Source organism: Opisthocomus hoazin, chromosome 4, assembly GCF_030867145.1.
Source record: "Opisthocomus hoazin isolate bOpiHoa1 chromosome 4, bOpiHoa1.hap1, whole genome shotgun sequence".
Lineage (NCBI taxonomy): Eukaryota > Metazoa > Chordata > Aves > Opisthocomiformes > Opisthocomidae > Opisthocomus > Opisthocomus hoazin.
The window spans coordinates 73796410-73816336 of NC_134417.1; the positions used below are offsets into that span (position 1 = coordinate 73796410).

Here is a 19927-nt window from a genome sequence, read left to right on the forward strand (position 1 = left end):
TATCTGAAGGGTGGGTGTCAGGAGGATGGGACCAGACTCTTTTCAGTGGTGCCCAGTGACAGGACAAGGGGCAGTGAGCACAAACTGAAGCACAGGAAGTTCTGTCTGAACATGAGGAAGAACTTCTTCCCTCTGAGGGTGACGGAGCACTGGAACAGGCTGCCCAGGGAGGTTGTGGAGTCTCCTTCTCTGGAGATATTCAAGACCCGCCTGCACAAGGTCCTGTGCAGCCTGCTGTAGGTGACCCTGCTTTGGCAGGCGGGTTGGACTAGATGACCCACAGAGGTCCCTTCCAACCCCTACCATTCTGTGATTCTGTGATTCTGTGTAGCAGCTGAATTACACAAATTCGTTTTCTAGTAGAAGTGCTTTGGTCTGGGCTGAGCAGGAAGGCGAACTTTAAAACTCTTTGCTATGATGGCTAATATGATGCAAAATAAACAAAAATGAGCTTGTGACTGAAGACTGCAAATGTGTAAGAAGTGTTGATTGAAGAGGCAAAAAGAACAAAATAGTGACAAGGAGCCCGAGGGCACTATTACTGAAGTTGGAGGGTGTCAGTCTGACCACAACCTAAAATGGAGGAGTCAGGGCAGGTGTTCTAAACACTGAGCTGCTGGCTGAAGGGAATTCATTATGAGCATCTTCCTGCTGCTTGTCCTATTTTTAAAGAAATGTTACATCATCCCTGAGTTTGAGAGGAGAAACTTCTAAGAAGGCTTTGAGGCAGTGAGTGACATTCAGCCTGTTCCACTGTAGCTGTGAGTTTGGTTGTTAGACCCATGGGAAAGGAAAATTTAAAACACGCCTCTATTCATTGAACGTTTCCGTACGCTAGCTGTGTGTTGGTTTGTGAACAGCCTTCTGACTGCCCAGACTTTCCCAGCATGTTGTGAAGGGGCATACATTCATATGTCAGGGCTATGATTTCATTTGGGAGAGAGTCACTTGATAGTTTTTAATGTATTTTAATGCTCGTTGTGGGCTGTTACAAATTCAGTCCTAAACACTCAGATCAAGTGTTCATTATGTATTCCTCACTATCTGAATAACCAACAGTGAAGGGATGAAATGGACCTGCAATGCAACATGTAAGATGCTGTGGCAAAAATAGGAGCAGACTGCAGTTCTTTGGGTTACCATTCAACTGTAGAAGCAATGGTTTCCTTTTTTCTCTTAAAAAAAAAAAATTATCTGATTTAGTCCTGAAGAGTCAATTTGTGGTACTGTATAAAGCAGAGTGTTGCAAAGGCAATTCTAATTAAGTTATTCCTCTGTTAATTGCCTCATTTCATAACCTTAATGATGTTATTTGAACATCGAGGGATTTGTGTAACTTTTCGAGGAAAAAAACTCCAGTCATCTCAGTAATGCAGTATCCCACTGTATTTTTATTAATTTTTTGAGTTTTTGTTAATCAGTTTCATAGATTTGACTGTTTAATACTCTTGACTGTTCTTGACGTATGAGGCAAAATTGTAAGAATGCTTAAGATATCTAGAAGAAAAGCATTTTGCAACCACTTTGAAATTACTTCAATTTTAATTATTGAATTAATGCTACATAAATGTTATTCAAATGAGAATTGTGTGGTATGGATGCTAACGGTGATGCTTATCCATGATGACTTCTTCCAAATTCTGTTCAGTCAAAGGGAAAGAAGAATGTGTCTAAAACACCTCTAAAAACTGGTCAAGAAGTATATACCATGTGTAGCGCAGTTTATGGATGGTCAGCAGTCTTTTACTGCTGGTGCTGACAAATAGTATTTCTGTTTCTGGGCACCTGATTTTACTGACTTTGTAGGAGTGTAATTTTTTCTTTTTTTAACAGAAGTCTTCATATCAAATTGTGTTGAAAGTCTGGTTATTTGGGAGGACTGACAGAGTGTGACTGTGTAAACAAAATGTCATTAGAAAGCTACTCTATCTAAGTATATACAGTAATACATATCTTTAAAGTCTGCAGGATTAAGAGCAAAGGTGGCATCTTGTTGTTTGACTTGTTGCCTACTGAAGTTGTGTGTTAACTTGTGCTGTGTGCTGTGTCAGCCTGATAATCAGCTGTGTGTAATCTGTGGAACTGGCACCAGTTGATATAGAAGGCACAGCAGAACGATCTTTTGTGGAGGTTAGGAAGAACTATATAAGCAGATAAGCTGTGGGTTGTTTTTTTTATTTAATTTTAGTAAGAGGGAAAGTAGGAACTTCTGTGTCAATTATCATGCTGCTTATGGAATTACGGATTTGACCACTTCATATTTTTCTAACTTTACAGTAACACATCATATATATTATCGAAGAAAAAATAATGCTTTTAGTGTACCTTAGCACAGCAAACACCTCATAATAGTATTAAGCTTGGCACCTGGGATTAGTTAATTACTGTAAAATCAAAATGACAGACACAGCACCTTAGGTATACCTAAAAACTACTCTGTAAGATGTAGAAGTTTGTAAGGCTGCATTAGCTGCAGCTGTCCCCTTTTCCTGAAAGTACATATTTTAGTCATCTGCGTTTCACTGTGAAAGAAAAAAAATTAAAAACCTGACCCCTGCAGAACCTGTGCATGAAATAATAGTGATTAGTAGCAGTGATTAATTGTTTATGTAGACTGCAAAACTGAAATTCCATGGGTGGCAAAAGCCTTGAACATTTATCTGAAGAAATTCTGATATTTAGTTGTTTCTTTCATGGATCTAGTACTTCACCATGGTTTTTGTAGGTGTCTCTAGAGCAACACTGGAATAATCAGAATTTTGTGTAGATCTCTACTACAGTAAGTTCTTACTGTGCTCATCAAACAAGAGTTGTGTGGTTTTGAAAGAAAAATCACATTGTTAGTCCGAATGTCTTTCTTAGTCTGCAGGGGTCAACCAAAAGACTTTCTGTTTCACTGAAAAATTGCTGTGATATACTTGAGGTATTATTAAGTGTTACTCTTATTTATTTGTGCTGTTATTACATATTACTTCAGTTTCATCAATATCTTCACAAAATTTTAAGAAAATATTTTTTTGTCTGGTTATGATTTTGATCTTTCTACAAGTTCAGTGTATTGTAGCATTGTTTACTTAACTCCTCAATATTTGTGCTCTACCACCTTATAAGGCAGAGTAACTTGAATGACTGTGGTAAAAAGTAAGCTGAACTTCGAAGAAATGTGACCATTTCTTGCTTGAGAAAATTATGCAATATTGTTTGTCTTAATTTGAAAACTAAATGACAGCTGAACACTAAAAATAGGTTAAAGTTACTGCTTGATTTTTGCTTGATTGAGCAATGTCTCTTCCTGCACTTCAGTTCTGTAGCTGTAACTGTGAAAGATGTAGAAGCAAAAGGTGCTTTAAGATATTTCTTTTTCTTTGCTTTGGATCCTAGATTAATACGAGATTGTTAGTACTTTGTGTTGACTTTGTAACAGTTTTCAGAAGGTAGTCTTGATGATTTTTTTATAAAGTTGTATGTATATGTTGTTCACCAGGTACAATGTTTTGTGTGCTGGTAGTCCATATGCAGTTAAAGGTAATGTTGACTGAGCCAGGAAAATTAAGTGTATTGCTTTTGCTTCCCTTCTATTTGCCTATTTCTTGATATATATTTGATGGATATATTTAAGTTACCTTGCAGACAGTGGAGCATTTCACAGTATGTAACATAATACATATTTTAAGTTTTTAAATACTTGTGATTTTTGTAGGAATAAATGAAGGTGAGCATGGACGATAAATAGTGGCCTTGACTTATGTTTGTCTTGTGCCATTTTTTAAGTTAGAAAGTGCTACTCAGGTGTTTAGCACTGAGTATCCATCATTAACCATTAATATTAAACTGTATAAATAACAGAAAAAGTGTATTTTAACGTTAAATATCAAAAGAAGAGTAGCTTATTCTGAGTAAGTTGTGCATTAGTCTTGCATGTAAGAGAAGCTTTGGCTGTGATTTTTATCAGTTCTTGAGTCTTTTTAACATTGACGATTAAAATTCTGGCCCTTATCCCTGTATCGAAGTGAGGTTTTTGAGTCTTTTAAGTACTTGTATCAAGGGTTGGTACTTAAGAAGAAGTTTCATGCTTAGAGCTGGATGTGTATGTACTTGAGTAATGCTGACAGTAGTGTTCCACCTCTCCCTATAAACTATCTGTGCCTATATCCTTTTATTACTGCGACTGCAGCAATGCTGCTACTGCATTTAATTTTCCTGCTGTGGTTTATACCGTATTAAATGATAGATAGATAGATAGATGAATACCTGAGCTAGAGCTGTTCTTGTCAAAGCAAGGTAAATTAGGATTTTAGCTTGAAACTTGTGGACCATAGGTACCTTTCATTCTGGAATTGTTATGGTTATATTACTAATAGCTACTAGTCACAAATAAGAGGCCAAGCAGGTCTCGTCTCGGGGATTAGCAAGAACGATGCGCAGCCTTCTATTAAAGACATAAGTTCTGGTAATTACAGCTCTGGATTTATAAGCTTCAGTGATGGAAAGATAGGGCGGAAAAATCCATAAATGACAAAAGTACCAGTCTGAATACTCTCTGCTAATAGAACATTACAATACGTTGGATTTCTTTGAGGGAGTCAAAAACCGTGACTGAAAAATAAATGATGTAGACATTCAGATGATTTTGCTTACAAGAATCACCAAGGAAAATAGATTTGAAAATGTCATTAAGGTTTAAAAACTTAGGACAACCAAAGGTAGTGAGGAGGGTTATGATTTTTGTAATAGAGAAGGGGATAAAAATGGAATATTTCAAGGTCAGCCCAAGTAGTTTTGTCTTAAGGGCTGAGCACTGGTGCTTTCTGATAGTGTCCATGTGTTTTAGTTCTTCCAAAACAGGAGTTAGTCTCTTCTTCCCTGGGCAGGTGAGCTCTTGCTCCTCCGTTCTGTCTCTACCTCTTCTTGTCCCTGTTACTGTCTATCTCTCATGCTGCTTCACTGAACTAACCTACCTCATGAAAAAAACAGCAGAAAACTATCCACTTCGGGTTTTGTTGCTGCTGCTTTAGCAGTTTGAATTGGCAGACAGAAGGTCTGACAGGCTGAGCAGTGCGGGAAAGGTGCAAGAGGGGTCAGGAAACTATCCCCCCCCCCCCCCCCCCCCCCCCCGCGTTAGAAGAATGAGCTGTTAAATGCCAGACTTCAGACTTCAGAGCATGGTTTAATGAAATGAAGTACTCTGGAAACGTCTTTGGAGAAGGCTGTGCGTTCCTGAGGCAAAAATGAATTGCAAATAAGTGTAAATACCTTCAAGAAGTTAAATGATACTTCCATGTGGAAATTTTGTGAATTAATAATGCTGTTAAAGAAAAGCTGAACTCACCCATTCCATTTGTACTGGAAAAGTTGCCATTCACTTGCATTATTCAGTCTTGCCAGACATTGAGGTCCAAACTGTGGAGAGACAGATTTGGTAACATTTATTCTGCTGGTAACAGATCAGAGCTTAGATGCAATTATGCATGTATCCTTAATTTGGTATTTCAATAAGATAGTATTTTCATTCAGTAGTCTGATAAATGTTTCCTCTGAAAGTAAGTTAATGAAAATGAATGAGCAAGTGCTGAGCTTCAGAGGGATACAACATGTATAAAAGTTAAAAAAACCAAAGAGTTGGAACTAAACTTTATTTGTGAAATCATATGATTTAATAATTTTGTAGATTGAATCTTTATGGAAGAAGTGGAAGCAGTCAAAATGTGCTTTTTTTCCCTTCTCCACACCCCTACCCCACAAGAGAGCAATCTACAGAAAGTGCTATAGGATTCCAGAGATCTTGCACCGTATTTGTATTCTTGTCTTGCATCATGTGGCTATTGGAATTAAGAAGGTATTACAAAATTTTTTAGATAAGAAACAAAAGCCAAAAATTAGATCCCATGTGATAAATAAAGCTTTCTGATTAATCATGACATATGAACTCTTAAGTAGTTTGTATTGGCATTTAGCTACATGATAAATCAGGGCTCTTCAAGTTCTAGGATGAGTAATGTTACAGCTGCTTACCCAATGACTGCGTGGCAGTCGGTCTTTATTTTTATTACACTAAGAAAGGTTTCAGGAGTTGCCTGAATCTGGTCTGTTGAGCTCTACCCTATTTGTGAACCAAGATTGAAGTTTGCTTTGTCAGTTTTGTAGTTGGCCCTGTATTTTTTAACATGTTCTTCCTTGGAATGTTTCTTCTGCTAAATCCTGTTTTTACAGAATGTAACATTGCATTTATCAGCTCTGTGACTATCTTTAAATAGAGATGTTTGGAACATTTGAACTCATGCCTGTGAATCTTTAAAAAATTTACATCTGAGTATATAGATGGGATACATGGGTTCTGCCTGCCCTCAGGGCTTGCTTAGCTTTCACTTACTAGCAATATTATTTTCAGTCCTTGTTAAGAGTAATTTCTGCCCTTTTTTTCCATACAGTAAAGCTTGTAAAAGTTCAGACATTTGGTATCCTTACCGTCCCTAGAATGGTGGATTTCTCTGTGGCTTTTTGGATTATGTTTATCTTAGTAAGCTGCTGATATGTGTTTAGTTTTTTTTGGTGTTTTTTTTTTTTGTTGTTGTTGTTGCTTTGGTTTTTTTGTTTGTTTGTTTTTGGAGCTGTGGCTGGTCAGAAGAGGTCTTATGAAAGTGAGGAGTGCAGTGAGCTGTCCATGAAGGGCCAACTGTTGGTTCTTTTTCTGGCAGTAGGGAAGATGGCTAATCCGTGTATCCTTTGAGACACACTTGATTGAAAGCTGTCGTACTTGTTAATATTGTGGGAATTCGTGTCCTTCCGTTACTCCTTTTCTGGATCCAAAACTGGGTATTTCAGAACTCTTATAATGCTTTGTATGCATCTTTTGGCAATAAGGGGGTGCCACTGCAAGGAGTCACTTTGTGGGATTTAAGTCTCTTCATCTCAGCCAGTTGTTGCTGAAATTTTTATTGTTATCAGTGTAAAACCTGAGCATTCATTTCAAAGGTTTTTCTGCGGTGAAATTTTCTCCACTTCTTTGATGTTATTTGTATCTGGACTCAATTCATATTCAGAAGTAGGACTCCTGAACTTTCCTTAGAAAGGAAAAAGAAAAGAGAAGATTATTTGTCAGAGGAAGTATAACCTGAAGGGAGGAGGGAGCATGGAGTTAAGGACAGCAGACCTCCTGTGGGTGAGATCTTTGCATGCGAAAGGGCTTAGGGCGAGGTACCCCTCCAGTGGCCTGGAGTGGTAAGCTGTAACCCTGGTAAACTGTCCTGGCAAAGTTTGTGTTGATGTTTTGGATCTGGGAGAGGAATTTCATGTGGTTGCTGATGCTTCACTTTACAGAACCTAAGGCATATTCTTTCCAGGCTCTTAGTCCTTTACGCTGCCTTCCTTCCCCCCTTTCTCGTATCCCTCTTTCCTGCTTCTTGACACATCCTTTTCTGATGAGACTACTATCAAAGTGATTTCAGTACACTTCAGAATGTAATGTGAATTCCTCCGGACTGTTCCTTTAATCAGAATTCTGGTTCTTTGCCTTTCAGATAAAATTAAAGCTGGAAGTAAAAGAACATCAGAAAGTCAACAGAAAAGACCGTGAAGCACGTTCATTTAAACATTTCCTATTGCTTACTGCTATTGCTGTGAAGTTTCAACTTACAGCATATTAAAGTCATTGCCTCTTGACTCTGAAATGATAAACAAAGGAGTTTGTTGATGGTGGTTTCCTATTAAAATGGTGAAAGCTATGGAAACTCTGGCAGTGGCTTAGATTTCCATTTCATAACTTCCTTCTTGAGGCTGGTTTGGGATTCATTGACACTGTTACATTTATCTGAAACGTGTACACTGACTTACATAGTAAGCTGAGTAACTGCACTGATGAAAGGCTTTTGGATCAACAGATTTGATGGATAACAAGGCAGTCTTGGTGTAGATGCTTCTGTTTTTTCTCGATCCCTGTTGGTTTTCTAGCAGTATGGATAGCACTTTTGGCATTGTTATATTTAAGAAATTACTGAAAAGAATGTGCAGTGCATTTGAATCCTGCCTCTCTGTATGTTTTTTTTCTTTCTTTCTTTCAAATATATATTTTTCAGATCTAAAAAGACCAAACCAAACAATCCACCCTCCGGAAAAAACTACCAAAGAAAACAAAAACAATCTCCCTGGTCTATAGCTCTCTCAGTAAGCCTGTATTAGGTTTGAAACAACTGAAATCCTACCTTATGGGGTCCATTGTTGTAATTATGACACCTGCACACTTTGTTATGAAAGGGAAAACTCCATATTTCTATCCAATTGGCACACTGGGGAAAAAAACCACCCTTCGGTGTATGAAAAAAAAAACAAACCTAGAAATCCCCATCAGTTAAAGAGTTTGTGTGGACCTTCCTTTGAGTTTTAAAAAGTGTACAATAATCAAAAGGACTTTATATATTGTATTCTAGCAAGTACATTTTTGTGTTATATTTTGGTGAAGATAGCTTTGGTACTTTATTTATGAATTTTTTTTGGCTAACCTGTATTTCCTTCCTGGCTAAATGAGGTTACAAGTAGAGTTAAATGGGTTAGAGGCTGGGTAGAGACAAGGCAGTCTGTAAGTCAGCTGCTACTTATAGCTCCTGAAGGTAGAGATAAATCTGTTTTGCTTTCAGCTTTACATCTAGATTGTCAATTAACTGATTCTACTTTATTAGAAAATTTGAGAACCCGTTCTCTTACTCTCTCTTGGGCTGATTCTGTGGCATACATTTCTGGTATTTCTTCCATTGGGACTGAAACAGAAAGCTGACACTTGGTGACACCGGAATGGAGTATGCACATATTACATCTTGTCCTTGTGCTTGGTGAGAGTGGTTGCGTAGTCACTGTTGAGCAAGTTATGTTTTCTTTTGGGGATCTGGATAATCATTTGATGGTTAGAGGATGATTGCCATGGTTCATTTTGAAAATGCAAAAAGTTTTCATATGGCTATACAGACTTAATGCATTTTAAGTTGTCTTCCATGTATTTTCAAGCTACTCGGTATTTTCAGTGACTCAATGGGAGTTTTAAACTTCTTGTGTCGATCCATATGTATGCATTTTTTGGTAGCTTTCTGTTGAAGCACTCATTCTGAACAAATTTGCCATAAGATTATGCTGTTGTGCTGGGTTTTGTGTGAGCACACAAAAATCCCACAAATCTATAGTTAAGGAGGCAAAATACTTCAGTGCCAGTAGCTTACAAGTAATCTTCTTTGACACCTGCAGTTTCTCTGCATCTTCTGATATTGACTGTTGAAATAAACTGTATTATGATACTAAGGAAAAAGTGACCCTCTAGACTTGCTTTTGATTAAATTGGTAAAAATATTGAACTTCTCCTGTATTCAAAGTTGAATTGTTAATTTTATCAGACTCTGTTTTTTTGTATGAATTATTTGAACAAATACAATTTGGATCTGATTCTGTAATCCTCTAAGAATTGATTTTTATTAGTATGGAAGACTTCTGTTATACTGTAAAGGTTCTGGGTTCAGACATTGTTTTCTCTCTGTACAATTTTGTTCACACTGCCAATGCTGCATGTTGTGATTTAAAAAAAAAAAAGTTTTGAAAATTCTCAGCCTTTTTAGAAAGCACACTTGATTTGTATAGCTTTCAGAGTTTGTTCAGTTTAACATGAAAGACACTTACTTAGTATGCAAACTGTATGCACCTTTTTAGGAATGAAATCTAAATCAAATTTCACATTCTTATGCATGGAGATGTCAGTAGGAGAGCCAAAGCTAAAACCTTGCATTAATTTACAGTAATATCCCAACAAAAAATACTATGCGGGAAGACAGGAATCTTTGGTGCAGAAATACAGGAAGACCTCTGAAGCAGAAGCCATGTCTCTGTTTTTAATCCGCTTTCTTTTATTCATTGGTTGATTATTGGGAAGATGGATAATAATAACATTGGATTCATAAACTGAAGAGTTTCATTTTGTGTATTTTGGAAGCAAATATAAGTACTCGATTTGCTCTTATAAAATTATATTATAAACATTTCAAAACATTAACGTTTCCATTGAAATAGCACAGGACATTATTACCCTTTCTTAAATTTTTATAACACTTGATGCTGCTTAAAATGGGTTATGTTAAAGATGAAGCTGAACTTAGGTTATATTCTCTTTTATAACTTCTAGAAATATAAAGAGAAAGATAAACACAAGCAAAAATATAAGAAGCAGTCGGAGTCCTCACCATCCTTGGTTCCATCTCTTACTGTAACTACAGAGAAAGTAAGTCAATGTGTTTTCCTCCTCTTACACTTGAATTACTTATGTTGAAATTTCATGATGTAATCATTCCAGTGTATATACTGGAGCTTTAAAATGGCATAGATTCTGTAAGTATCAAACACACTTGGTATTTTTTCCTATAATATAAAATCCTAAAATACTTGGAAGTTTATAATATGGAGAAAAGCATAGATTTTTGTAATTGAATAGTGAGTGATTTAATGGCACCGGTCTGGTGCCACTGATACTCCACTAAGTTTTATTTCATTGACTTACGTTTAATAATTTGAGAAGTTTTAGAAGATCTTTCCTTTGAAATTCACTTCTGTGTTCTGAGCTGTCACTGAGCCTGTAAGCATTTAATCTGGTAATTAGGAAATGGCAGCTTATGCTTCATATACTTGTAATATCACATTGCCTTTTTAGCAGTCTGCTCCATTAGGTTCTGTTGCCTTTCCATCCTGTTAACGTGCTAGCAAGTACCTAATTCAAGGGACAACGTAGAGGGTTAAATAATAAGGACTCTTCTCATTGTACTCTACAGTGCCGAGTTTCAGCATCCATGCAGGGACAGGAACGACTCTCACACATTGATGCAATGCACAGTCAGTTCACTTTATTGCTCCGCTTGCGTGGTTATATACGTTTTTCATATCTGTACATGCTATCATGCTTATTCGGATAGGCTACAGACATAAATCATGCGCTGTTCACGCACCCCATATTCCCTTATGATTGGTAACTATGCACTAACGCCAGTAGCAACAGACTGCCTCCATGTCCTTGAACACATCTTGTTTTTGCTAACCCACATCATGTGCACTATCAGAACTTTCTCAATTTCTGTTCCTAGCTGCCCTTTTCAGCGGCCTGTTCAGTTATGCTAACTGTTTTGCTTAAGCGGCCTAGTCATGCTAACTCTCAAGCTGCATCAACCCCAACACTACAGGAATCATTTTCACTATCCACCAAAAACATAACACAAATAATGGTATTACAAAGTGGGCAGCAGTATTGAGAAATGGGTTTTCTGACTTCAAAGTTGAAAAACATTTGTCCCATTCTTGTGGGAATGTTTGATATCCAAGCTGGGGAATCATATTTGAATTAATTAGCTGCCAGTAGGTGGAGAACTATTTTTTAGCTGAAACTTGTGTTAGCTACATGTGTTTGGCTGCTGAGATGCAATATTCGACAAATGTATCTATGCATATTGTACACCAAGATGTTGTTGGGACAGGGTAAAACAATTGAAATACCAACTTTTTCTAGTCCCTGGATAACTAATGGTATCAACTTCAAGAATCATCACCAAGAAAGTTAGTTTTTTAGTATGCTTTGGATATTTCTTTACTCAATAGTGTGAATATTAATGTTAACATCCATTATTTGTGGCTCATGCTGCTGATAAACTAGTCTTGTTTCTGGTTCTGCTGTATTCTTTTTGACATTATTATGTCAAGTAAGATGTACTAGTCAGTAGTTTTCTGAAACTCCCAATGACTCTTTATATAAAAAAAAAAAAAGTCAATTTGCCACTTTGCTGTTTTGAATGGAGAGCCATTAGACATTGCAATCAGTGAATGTGACCGTTGATCCTGGACTTGTTGTAGAACTCTTTGAATAGTACTGAATCGTCTATGTGACTTGTTATTTCATATTCTTAATTTGTCCTGAACATAATCGTGTTGAGTCTGAGAAAACTCATAGAATTCACAGCCTGTAAAATAATTTTCTTGTGTGGGAACTTCCTTTAGACGATACAATTTTTGTTTAGGCTTTGTGCTATCTATGATATCTTACTTGAATATATCCCTTTTGTACTATGGTTATCTAGTCATCATCCAAAGTTTTAACAAAAAGTGATGTTGGTGTATATTTATGTAGAAGTTAAAGAAAATATATTGAAAAATTGGTTATTTTTGAGTCCTACCTATTAGAATATGCTTTTAATGCTGAAGACATGTTGGATTCTGTTTTTCTGCTAATCTGTTTTCTAATTGCTCCTCCCTAGACTATTTCTAATTACAAGGTTTATGACTGAATGGTGTACACTTTAGTATGGTGAACAAGAGCAAAATTCCATTTTTAGTAGATCCGTTTAATCCAACTAAAAAATGAAAATGTTGCCAAGTGGTTGGCCATACTGTTAATCAAGATTGTACTATAGTATGTATAGCAAATAGTAGAGAATAGAACCTCTCTAATTCTAGAACTTAGATTATAAATTAATTAAACTAGAACAGAAGTATTAATTGTTGAATTTAAATATCATCATGTCTCCTGTTAGAAAGAAACACAGGGTGTGAAAGGTTAAAAAAAGAAAACTATGCTATCTGCTTCATTTTCTACCTTCTTTTTATAATACTTCAGACTGTCAGGAAAATTGGAGTTCAGGGGTTTTTTTATGAAGTTATTTAGCATGATTACGTTTCTTTTAAAAAACGTATCAGCTGGATATTTGGAAGTAATTTTCTGTAGTTAGTTCTTTCTGTTATCTTATTTTAATTTTTTTCCCCAAGTCCTTTGGACACCATTTACATGCATTTGCTTTTCTAGGTTAAAAATTCATAGTGTATTCCTCAAAACATTGCAGTTTTAATAATTACACAAGCTTTGTTTTCTTCTGAGTTAAATATTTGGTTCAGAATATTTTATTAGTATGTTACTTTTGTGTATACTTTATATAGAGTTGTCAGAATTGATACGGACTTGATGTCTTTTTCACAGCAGTCTGTCTTTGCAGTGAGTACATTATTTTGTCATGCTATATAATCACTTCTGCTACCACATTGTTCTTGTTGGGGGTACTGGAACTTGAAATGAATTTTGGTTTTCCTGTTTCAAGAAGTTAAATCCTTTGTGATACAGTGGCAATGACCATTTATGCAGGTGATGCCTTAAAGCATGTTTTTCTCTGGATGAGCGGCTTATTAAGATACATTCGTGAAGGGCTGCAGAATAAACTGTGGATTTACATTGTGTGAGTTAGTATACTTGGCTTGCCTGTTTGTTCTGCAGAATTTAATACCAAGAAATTTTACTGAGGTTCCAGTCCAAACGCTGCGTTCAGTTATGAGTATGTGTTTTGTGCATCCCTGTAATGTCGCGGCAAACACTGCTTAGTCTGGGTCAGTTAAGTCTGAAAAAATTTGAAATAAGAAATTCTTAATTACTCTTTGATTAATGTATTAACAAATTTTTCACTTCTCTTTTTGAGCATAGGTACAGAATACTTTAAGGAGAACTAGAATAACTTACGAACTGGAGTTCTCTCTCTGCCTTTTTGGATGAAGTTTTCTTGTGGCCTTTCTCTTAGATGGCAATTGCCATCAACCCTTTATTTAGTCCTGATAAAAGCTTCTGTCTCAGGCTTTGAGCTTTGGGAGGCTGGGCTTGTGTCAAAAATTAAGAAATGGGTATGGTTTAACAGATCCAGAAAATTAAGTTGTCTTTTTTTAAGATTTTTTTTTAGTTAAAACCCCAAAACATTGACGTACGCAAAGATACACAGGAGAATGTATCTGCTTTCAAATTGTAGCCAGTAACTAAATGAAAGATACTGCAAACAGAAAGTACCGCTGACTTAATTTTATCTGTAGAGATGATGGTGATAACCCTCCTCAGTTCACGCTGACTATCAGCCTGCTGTGGTTCTCAAGGGAGGTGATCAGATCCTACTACAGTGGGATACAGAAGAGAATGAAATAAGTAGAAAAATCTCAGTTTGGTATGACTGAACATAACTATCCTACAGTAGTGTGGTAATTGTGGGCTATGGGTGAGGGGGGGTGTGTGGATTTTTTTTTTTTGTTTGGTTGTTTTTTGCTCGGACCATTCCCTTACCATCTGGCATTTTAGTGGATGATTACCTGCTGTGGTCCTTCCCTTCTCTGTGCAAGACTACTGGCCTATGTATCTGTATTACGGCTAAAGGCTTCTCAAGCCTTGGGACGCACTGTGTATAGCAAGAACGATTATTATGCCTTTACATAAATCTGCAGCTTTCCCAGAAGTTTTAAGACTTGCTGCAGATGGGTGGTACAACTCTTCAGGGCGCACAGGGTGATATATGGGGGGTGTGAAATGACAGTAGCTCTCTGTGCACCAAGTTGGAAATGTGAAAGTGAGGTTTTAGGAAAAAAAACTGCAAACTGGTTTATGGGAAGCATAAAGGAACGCTGATACACACAGAGTTAACTTGGCAATTGCGCTAGCAAGTACTGATTGATTTTTGAGAAGAAGATTAACATTCATGACGTAGCTGGTCAAGGACTCCCAAATAAACCAAGGAGTGGGAAATGGTGTTGGGTGACAGCATCAGGGGGATACTTTCCCCTCTTTTGGGGATGTTTGTACTTAAATGGAAGAAGGTGGCTGACTGGAGTGTGAGCAATGAAGGGGGGAGCCTCAATTAGTGTTCCATTTTAAAAAGCATGTGTTGGGGGGAAGGGAGACTGCAGAGGCTGAAGCCAGTCATTAAATAACGAAAGATGTTCTGCCTCCATCCTCAGATCCTTGCTCACTGCCAGTCTTTCCTGACCTCAGAAAAACCTGCAAACAAACAAACAAAAATCCTGCTATAACTTTGCTGTGGCATTTTAGGGGTTTCTTGTGGTATTTGTTAGGCCTTTGCCTTTTAGAATTTAGTGTTGTAGAAAAGCAGTTTGTTTAGGGGTAAGTTGTTGTGTGAACCAGTTAGCTCAATAATCTAGAGTATGTGCTGTAGTTTTACCTTAGATCTTACTGCATATCGTGTGGATTCTCAGTGCATATCTGTTATAGGGCAATTCATTGCAATTGACTGCTTAAAGTAGGGAATATAATCTGGGAAAAAAACACTGACCAAATTATACCAATTTTGCTTCTCTGAGTGTCTGTTGCATCATACTAGTGTTCAACATACCCTGAATAAGCATGTAGATTTCAGTATGCTTTATAGCAGCTTCCAAAACAGAAATACCTGTTGGAGGAAAATTTTCAAAAGCAGAACTGCAAGGTGCATGCATGTTCTCCAAAACCTGCTAAGAGCAGGATTCAGGCTTGCCGTCAAACCCAATCTCTGCACAGTATAGGCAAATAAATGCCTGCTTGTTATTTCCTAGCCCTGGCCAGTCTGCAGAGCTACGTTAAGCTCTTAATTTCCTTTTTAAAAGAAAAAACATTACCCCCCCCGCAGTAAAGGAGAAGAGATATGAGATAGCATCAAAATAGGATTGTTGATACCTACAGAGAATTATCCTTGCAATTAATATTCAAACAAGTGGAGAGGACATAAGGATTAGGAAAGGAAGGAACTGGATAAGAGGAGAAATCCCAGATCCTACAAAAAGCCTGACTTGCGGGTTATTGCATGTCTGGAAACCTAAACTCAGGTCAAGTGACACATCAGTTTCAGGAAAATTGAGCATACCTGCGGACTTCATAACAGTTGAAAAAGTTAACTACTAAACTGACCTTAGAATTGGCGCCATCTTCATCAGAAACAGTTACCAGTATAGTAGTATGAATTTGAGGTAAATAATTTTTAATATAGTACTTTAATCACCATTACTCAGAAAAACCATAATGTATTTTTATTGCTGTTCATAATAGGGCTATATTTGCAATTCTGAAGGGCTATGTTTTGCCTTTCTTTTAGGTAGGTAAATTGAAATAAATTCTTTGCTAGCTAAAAGTTGTTGGATATTAGATGGGCTATGCAGTTTTTTTTCATACAAGTGGATACTCTATAGATACTTTGTAGATGCTCATAATGATGTATGTTTTTCATTTAGAATATTGTATAGCGAGTTTAACTTTGGTTTACTTGCTATAAGAAGAAAAAATAGCAGTAATTGAACAGGATGAAAATATGAAAAATTTGTTTATTCTTAATGCTAACATGGAGATATTGTTACTTGTGGATCTTAAACACATAACAATACTCAACCTGAGTTAGTATATCAAATTTTCGGCTTCAGATGTGAAGTTGAATCACTTCTCTCAAGTGGCACAGAGGAACTGACAAAGTTGAATTTGATTCTACAGTAGGTTTTAATACTAGATTTCTGTTTAGGGTGTGCTCTACTTCTTTTCACTCATGAGTGAAGAGTTTAGAAGCATTGTCTTTTCATGGCTTATTTTACTACACTGGGTTACACAGGTTTGGTGTAAGTAGGACGGAGATCTTCAGGACTAGCATAAATTAATGGGGAAAGTGCTTGAAGAGTGAGTCTGGTTGTTTTCTACACTGGCCTGTTCTGCATCGAGACACTGACAGTGTAAAACAAAGTGTGGAGCCCAGGCAGTTCGAATCCTTCAGCTTCACATACTGCTTTGCTGCCTTTGGAGTCATTTGGGTCTGCTGTTGTAGTTTGGTAAGCGCTACCCAGTGTTTCCATGGAACAAGTTAAAAAAAACAACAGTAAAACTAACACTAAATCAACAGACTAGCAGTAGAATTCAAGTAAAGCAATTTCCATGGAAACCGTGTTTTTAAAGACGCTATTGGCCAAGTGGGTTCCTCCCCCCAAATAAATACTGCTCCTCCCCCCAGCAGTTCACACAGGGCAGTATGCAAATAGATTGACATTTTCATCTTCCTCAAAGTTTGCATATTTAGTTGTCTTCTGGCATTTGCCAGCATGAAAAGTAAGTTCTATGTAAATATCTTAGCTGTTTTAGTAAAAATGTGAAAAACTTTTTATACCAGCCATACAAAGCCATATGTAAAGATGAGGAAATTTTCTGCTGTAGGCCTACATTCAGCAAGCATCTCAGTTGGGGAAGAGAAAACTTGTGTATATGCTCATTTTTGAGAGGCATGTGTTTGTGTGGTCTTTAGTGAAGATAAATTTAGATACTATTTTCCACTATCTTCTATAAAGAACTGAAAGACAAACTAGGCTTGTTTTGAACAGAGGAGTAGCTTCTAGGTTTGATCCACAGTTTTTTAAGAAGCTTTATACAGTCAAAAGGCTATTTTATTTGCTGGCTTGAGTATAAATAACAATAGAATATTATTTCCTTTTTCCTAATTTTGCTTTCATTTTCTTTCTTCTGATATCAAAATTACGCTACCACAAGTACTTTTTTTTTTTAAATTGTGAAAATAATTGTTCTCTTTTGTGTTTCCTAGTGCTGTGCATGCAGTTTCCCTGCTTACCTAGTTACTATCTGTGAACCTATTTTGACTATTGTTCACAATATGAACAATTCTCACAAAATTTAACAGAAGAATGGTGGGTTGAAAGCCCTGTGAGTGTAGGAGAAGGGCCAAAATTCTCGGGGATGTGTGAGGGTCGAGGAAGACATCTTCAGTGGGAGCTCAAGAGCGTGTTACGCCTTTTCCTTCCTGTCAGGCAGCAGGGTTGTAGTAGGTACTTAGTCGTTCCTGCACGTGTCTTGGCCAACTCAGTCTCATGTGTCTTCTTTACTCGATGATACTTAAGGAGCTGCCTGAGTGGGACGGTTCAGGAGGCAGGGAATCCTAGTGTGATGGTGGGAAGTGAAGACATAACGGACAGTTGGGTTTAGTGTTGAAACTATGAAGTCTTAAAAATGTAAGTTCTTAGGTTCTGAAGCCTTCGTCAGTTCCACTGCTGATGGGACATGTTTCCAGTTTGATGAAACAAACTGCCTAAAAACTGTATTTTCAGAAAAGCATTTAAAGGCTCATTTTTTCTTTTTTTTTTTCTTTTTTAACTGTAAACAGTAAAATAACAATATCCTGTTTAAATAGAAAATAAAGACTGTGTAACCATAGATTTGGTATTAATCTGTTGACCTCAATAAAGGAAAAATGTCGACCAAAGCTGACGTTATTTTTGTGCATTTTTTTTTCCACAAAATGGAGTTTTATGCACTTCAGTTGTTTGCTGAAAATCTTAACAATTCAATTTATGTAACTACCGCTGTTGCCAGTTACCTTAGTATTTGAACACTTCTAAGTTTATTTGAAAGAGTGAGTTCTTTTAAACAGTTTTTTTGTTACAGTTTTTTGTGAGACCTAACTGTTTCTTTTTTCTTACCCTTCTCTCATCAAAATGCTAGACATACACAAGCACTAGTAACAACTCCATGTCAGGCTCCTTGAAGCGGCTGGAAGATACCACAGCTCGATTTACAAATGCAAATTTCCAGGAAGTTTCTACACATGTTTCAAGTGGAAAAGATTCTTCAGAGGCTAGAGGGTCAGAGAGCAAAGGGAAGAAATCTGCAGGTCACAGCTCAGGTCAGAGGGGAAGAAAGCCTGGTGCTGGAAGAAATCCAGGAACAACTGTGACTGCAGCTAGCCCTTTTCAGCAAGGTATTAATTGTTACGCTGTAACATGACTTCTGCTTTGACATGAATTGGAAATCATACATATTTAAAACTTGAAAAGTAATTCAGCCTTTATCCTCAATAATGAGAATGTTTTTTCACTTTGGGGAAAAAAAATTACTTTTTTTCAGGGAAAAAATGTTCGTTGTCATAATATGGAAAAGGAGGGTGCATCTTTAAAGGGCAAACCTTATGCTGTTGTTTAGGCTGTTGAGGTATTCTTTTAAAAAAAAAGTCTGTGGTAAAATTTAACATGAATTTGAGTCTAGGGGGCTTTCTTAACTCTTTAAGGGAATAATACTAATATTTATTTTTTTGTCATTGGAATACATAAGCAGAAGATGATCATGTGACAAGTATATACAGTTTATTTACCTTACGTAATACAAAAAAATTGATGTTTTGAACATGTTAAAACCCACTAAATGCACTGTTGACACTTCTAAAAAGCTAGTTTTATTATGGCATCTTCGTCACAGTTGAAGAAAGATAAAAAAATTTTAAAGCCTTTTATTACTTAACTAATAAAACATGTTATTTTGAAACACAACAAACTAGATGTTCTATAAAGTAGTTGTTTTTCCATAATTTTCGCTGTGGTGTATAGTAGCTGACTGTCCTTTCTGCTTTATGATGTTTCTCTTTCTTTATGCAGAGAGCACTTTTAAATTTGTCTAGAACACCTTCAATATTTCAGACTTTTTTCACTTGAAAAAACAGAGGTGTTTTTTTTTGTTTAAATTCTCAAAACTTTGCAGATTGCCTTCTGGAATCCTGCATTTAAAGAAAAATCTTGCTCACAGCAGATGGCAAAATAGATCTTCACTATATGCATGTGTTTTCTTTAAAGCTGCATTAAATGAAGTTGATGTAACTTATTCAAAATACAAAACAACAATGTTTTTATGATTTTTAAATTGCTATATTAATGTAAATTGTATTTTAAATTGAATTCTTAATAATATTTAATGGAGTACTAACAATAAACCAGTAATTTTTAAAGGATTTTTTGTATACCTGATGTTGTACCTAGGAGTATTTTCTTGATGGGATAGTCATCATCAGTCTGAGTTCTACGAAACAGTACCCAAATACACCCACCAATATAAAATTACTGAATTTCAGTGAAAGTAGATGTTTGTATTTCCTGGGTTTGCTCCATTTTCTGCCATGCATGTGTTAACAGTGATGAAATGACTGCCTTCCAAATACTACAGAAGCAATGTAATTCTGTTACACCAAAGATCTTTATGGCTCTCTGACAGTGCTAAAGAAATCTCAAAATGCCAATTTTATATACTTTTCTCCACTTCTTCTGTCGTTTTGAAAAATACCTCTTCTGTGGAACACCTCCTCAGCCAGGATAAATTAAG

The 19927-nt window shown here is 36.5% G+C and overlaps 1 protein-coding gene across 10 annotated transcripts in view; it reads left to right on the plus strand.

Annotated features, from left to right (window-relative positions):
* MLLT10 (MLLT10 histone lysine methyltransferase DOT1L cofactor) overlaps positions 1–19927 on the plus strand; it is a 144499-nt gene that overhangs the window by 62924 nt on the left and 61648 nt on the right. For all 10 annotated transcript variants that reach the window (XR_012763782.1, XR_012763783.1, XM_075419501.1 and 7 more), the window contains 2 exons: positions 10154–10249; positions 18284–18539. Coding sequence is in view for 8 of the 10 variants with exons in the window: in XM_075419501.1 (XP_075275616.1) it covers positions 10154–10249; positions 18284–18539 (352 nt within the window). In the remaining 2 variants the exon portion in view is untranslated. The remainder of the gene's footprint in view (positions 1–10153; positions 10250–18283; positions 18540–19927) is intronic.